Below are 5,000 nucleotides of genomic sequence, written 5' to 3'. Positions count from 1 at the left end.
ACATTTCACATAATTTTCTATTTATTCCAGACATTCACAGCATTTATATATAGAATAAAACTAACATTTTGATGTTTTAACATTAAGAAATCAAAATGTGAAGCATCTACATAACATCTCACAACTAGAGGTAGAGTAAAAGTGCTCATGCTTCTTTAAAGCTTTGTCCACTAAGATTTATTTTTAATTCATTGAATCTACAGAATAATCACAAGTACTTAAGTACAAACAGTATTTAAATAACACTATTATTCAAGCAAGGTAACATCAACTCCCAAAGTGTAAAACAAATGTATGACCCTACCAAGATTCCATTTCAAACCCGATGTTGTAACAATAGCTGGATGGCCAAGAGGTATCAGGCCACACCATGCCCTCTTTGAGTTCAGAATCACATCCTTCGCAACCTCTATTCTGTGGTCACCAGAATTCAGTAGCCATATCAAGCTTCCTTTGCACAGCATAATAACAGGCACAGGAATCAACTTGTCCACCTGAAATTTTTTTTAAAAAGCAAATCCAGTGACAATGTTTTTTTTTCTTTTTCTGATTTTAGACCCAGTCTATTGCATGAAGTATCTGTTTCAGTTATTCTCAAATGGCTAAGACGCATTTCAGTTTGAATATTTCAAACCTTTACAGTACAAAAGGATAAATTAATCCTAATGACTAATGAGTTCTTCTGTTAAACCATAAGAACATTTGAAATAATACAAATGTTAAACTAGCAAAGAATACCGAGCATTTGAAGATTTTGAAAACAATAAGAACAATGATTCAATACCATGTCTAAATATAACTTTAGTTAATAATGTTTATTATATTGGACAATTCCAAACAATGAAACAAGAATACATATATAGCCCACTCTATAACATTTAATTTCTTGTGTTTTTATTTAGAGTACTGAATAACAAGACCAAAAATGACATAAAACCTCCCATTAGTTTTTTTCATACAAGCTAAAAAGTATACCTTAAAAAGTGTAGCCAAATTCGCCATAATGTGATCAAATCTCTCACTATGCACCCCTGCAATAACCAACACTTGATCAACCTGTGAATAAAAAGGAAAAAAATAATTACATGCTTCATCTAAATGAAATATATCAAGCAGTCCCATGTAAGCTGACATTCTGAATGTTTTGCAGTTCTTCTTGTACATATATAATGTTATTTCATATTTTTCTCTATATAAAATCTTGAATAACTGCTGAAATTTACTTTTAAAAAAATCACAAAATCTTTTATTTCTTCTCTAATACTATTTTATACTTCCTACTTTTCCTGCACTTCATACACACCATACTCTTACTAAAATTTCAAGATAACACAATAAGGTTCATACAAAGTGTTTTTAAAGCAGATGCTGCCATTGATATACCTCTCAAAATAATTTATGTTTTCTTTTAAAAAGCTATCTAGTTGTATCCTCTAGTTCTCCATTCTATATTCCTAACTTATAGAACTTTTGGTTCATGAATTCTAACAAAGATTTATGTTCTTTACTATAAAGTGGTACAATACATGTCCATGCTTTCATGTCTTTAGTCTAAACTGAAATCTGAGCAAAATGTAAAATGCAAACTTTAATAATCTCGAGTGGCAACGTCTACAACAAAAACATGGGACTTTCCTTATGAAGAAATTATTTTCACCTATCTTCACTCCAAACAGCAGGTCTAGAGTTTGCAAGATTGATAGACATATGATATAAATGTCTAATGATTATCTTTTCTACAGCAATCTCTGTGACAAAGACCCTTAAATGAAGGACACTCAGAGCTCAACCAACACATCTTTTGGGTACAGAAAAAAAGCAGGCTAAGGATCAGAAGGGTAACTCAACACAGGCTTACTTGGAGAGACCACCCTCCTTTAGACTGGATGGTGAGAGTGCAGTGCTCCTCTGGCACAGTGCATAACCATCATGGGTAATTCAATTTAAACTCACTTTTATAATATCACTCGAGACATCCACTCCACATTCTTATTCTGTAATTAGCCTAGGCTCTTATCACACAGATATTTTTTTTAATGATGATGAGTCATGTGTTTAACATATTTTTAATATATGAAAAAAGCCAAGTGCATGTTACACAAAAAAGATCTATACAATTTAACTGAATCCAAAGATTGGGACTTCAGTCTCTGATATGATCATCAAACTAAATTCAAGTCCACAAAATCAATGACAAAGCTTTAAATAACTTAATAATTTCTTTTCAAGAATACTAGACCATATCAAACCTACTTCTAATGTTGTCTTTGAAGTTATGTTGAGTGCCCATTCAATTCAGTCTATTTAAGAATCTTACAATTATCAGTCTCTTCTAATAATATGGTATTGGAAACAGTTACACTGTAAGCAAAGTATCATTTAATCTTTTACAGTAATAGCATTAAATCTTAATATGTGATTTAACATTTTACTTGACAAGAAAAAGAAAGCAAAGAAAACCATGTACATTTAATTTTGTAATTTCCAAAAAAATATAAAAATAAAAAATAAAAAAATAAAATAAAAAAATCTAAAAAATAAAGACCATGATATCTGGGGTAAAAACTTACCGTCAAATTTCTTTCTAAAACGTATTTCCCCAACTCTCTGACTGCCTTTGTAAAATCTGTCTCATCTTGGTCAGGCGTGTGGATGACAGTAACATTTTCATTTTGATACAGTTTCAGCAACTCTGGCTCTATGGAATCAAAATCTCCCGCTATCAGGTCTGGTAGACGACACTTTGGCGGATCTGAGCTGGTAGCGTTAGTCACCTGAGGACCATTTCTTATTAGGTAATGGTACAGGTTGGTACCCCCATCCACACACATGCGAACATGAGCTAAAATAAAGAATGGCAGCAATATTAGCTCAAATTTTCAAAGTCATACAAGAGTTTCCATAATTATTGTCATGAAAAAGTAACACAAAAATAAAGTTATGAGAATAATATCTTCTCGGAACAATTTCTTACCTTTCTGCCACAGATGATACACAAACGGGAAATCTGAGGCATCAATGGATTCATTCAACACAATCACTGCAAATGGTAGTTGTGGAGGGGGTCGATAAAAATTCTCAGCCTTCCATAATACTCGGTCGTCACTACCATTCATTTCTGGAGTTGAATTAAGGAAATTAAATACTGTATTGGCAGACATTAGTGATTTTTTTTCAACTTTCAAAAACCTGATATGCATAACTAAAGAAAAAATAACAAATTGAGTCAGCATTTGAATAGATATAGATACATAGATAGATATAGATACATAGATAGATATAGATACATAGATAGATATAGATACATAGATAGATATAGATACATAGATAGATATAGATACATAGATAGATATAGATACATAGATAGATATAGATACATAGATAGATATAGATACATAGATAGATATAGATATAGATACATAGATATATATATATATATATATATATATATATACACACATACATATAAATATATATATATATATATATATATATATATATATATATATATATATATATATATATATATATATATATATATATAATTTTCATTTAAAATCTGAGCTTTAGTTACATAATGAATAAGACTGTAAAATAAAATCTAATTAAAGATTTAATGGCATAGTTGATAATTTATGGGCAATAGGTCCATGCCTCTTTGCCCAGCAAACTATGTATGGATAGCCTCACCTGATACTGGTCAAATCTCATTTGATAAAATACAATGAAAAGCATAACACTCTGGTCCCAAAAGTTGGGGAGGGTACCAGAGAAAAGAGAAATTTCTCTGATATTCTGATATTTAAAAAAAAAAAATGGAAATATTGGTTTATCTCTATGGTATGAATGCATTTAACTAAAGCAAACTGAAGATGATTCCTTGTGAAAGACAAAAAGTTCCATTTGGCAAGAAATAATCTATAGACATGAATAGTAATGCCACAAATAAAGGAAAAGTATCATGGAATGCACTGCTTACAGTTTCAGCTCTTTCTTGTAGTGCATAACAGTTGAAAAATATGTTTTCTGGAGGGGAATTAGGGGGCGAAGCTGAACATTAACCCTCCCCTCAGGCCACCCAATCACAGCAACTTAGACTGTTGAATAAATTTTGTGACATGGAGTTGGAGACTTAGTCTCTGGCATGTGTCTATACTAAATGAATTGCTAAAAAATTAAAAACCTCAAGTCCCCTTTCGCCACAAGATGTAGGTGACTGGGATGTCTTTGTCACAAAAAACTTGGTAGAGTGGCAGGTGTCAAAAATGTTTCAAGGAAAACTTTACTATTTATTGTTAACTTTTATCATTCCCTATAGAGGGGGAATATGAGGAGGGCAAAGCCCCACCTTATGTGTGTTATACAATTCATGCCGTGATTTTGTTGTGCCCTCCAGAGTGTTATTCTGTCATATAAATTTGTTATTTCTCATTTGCCTCATAAATACATAGAAGATAAGTTTAGAAGATAAGTTACCGTTATTCTCTCTATCATTTGCATACATCATTTACCTAATTAATGATGGCAGGTTGAAACTTAGCCATTACCCTAATGTTGCTTTCCAACAAATATTCAACCAGTATGTTTAAATTCTGTGAGGCCCAACCCAATGAATATTCCTATACACAAACATGCATACATGCAGAAATAAATTAATATCTATCTATCTGATAAATACACATTTATCTATCTATCTTTCCACAACATAGGTCTGTCTAGACTAACGGATATATATTCATTTCTGATGGATATGTAGGCTATTTATCTATGCATGTCTGTTTACTGAATATGAATTGGGTCAGGCCACATACAAATTTAACAAAATGGCCGAATATTATTAATCTGATTAGCATTCATCGAAGGCAACTTAATCCATAATCAATTTCCTGATTTAGAAGCGAGGGTAATTCTTTAGAATACCTTCACGTAACTGATTGCAAAAATTTTGGTATAGATGAATTCCTCACCACCCAGACTGAAAACTTCGTGGTGTGCATGCA

The 5,000-nt window shown here is 31.7% G+C and overlaps 1 protein-coding gene across 2 annotated transcripts in view; it reads right to left on the bottom strand.

The window, feature by feature from the left end:
• LOC113808694 (thiamine pyrophosphokinase 1) overlaps nt 1-5,000 on the bottom strand; it is a 7,310-nt gene that overhangs the window by 1,772 nt on the left and 538 nt on the right. For both annotated transcript variants that reach the window (XM_027360167.2, XM_027360168.2), the window contains exons 2-5: nt 2,975-3,118; nt 2,571-2,842; nt 976-1,056; nt 305-494 (exon numbers count right to left, since the gene is read on the bottom strand). In XM_027360167.2, coding sequence (XP_027215968.2) covers nt 305-494; nt 976-1,056; nt 2,571-2,842; nt 2,975-3,116 — 685 coding nt within the window. In that variant the 5' untranslated portion in view covers nt 3,117-3,118. The remainder of the gene's footprint in view (nt 1-304; nt 495-975; nt 1,057-2,570; nt 2,843-2,974; nt 3,119-5,000) is intronic.

This window comes from Penaeus vannamei, chromosome 10 (genome assembly GCF_042767895.1).
Source record: "Penaeus vannamei isolate JL-2024 chromosome 10, ASM4276789v1, whole genome shotgun sequence".
Lineage (NCBI taxonomy): Eukaryota > Metazoa > Arthropoda > Malacostraca > Decapoda > Penaeidae > Penaeus > Penaeus vannamei.
Note: the sequence above shows the minus strand (reverse complement) of the source record. Positions and strands in the feature narration are given on the sequence as shown.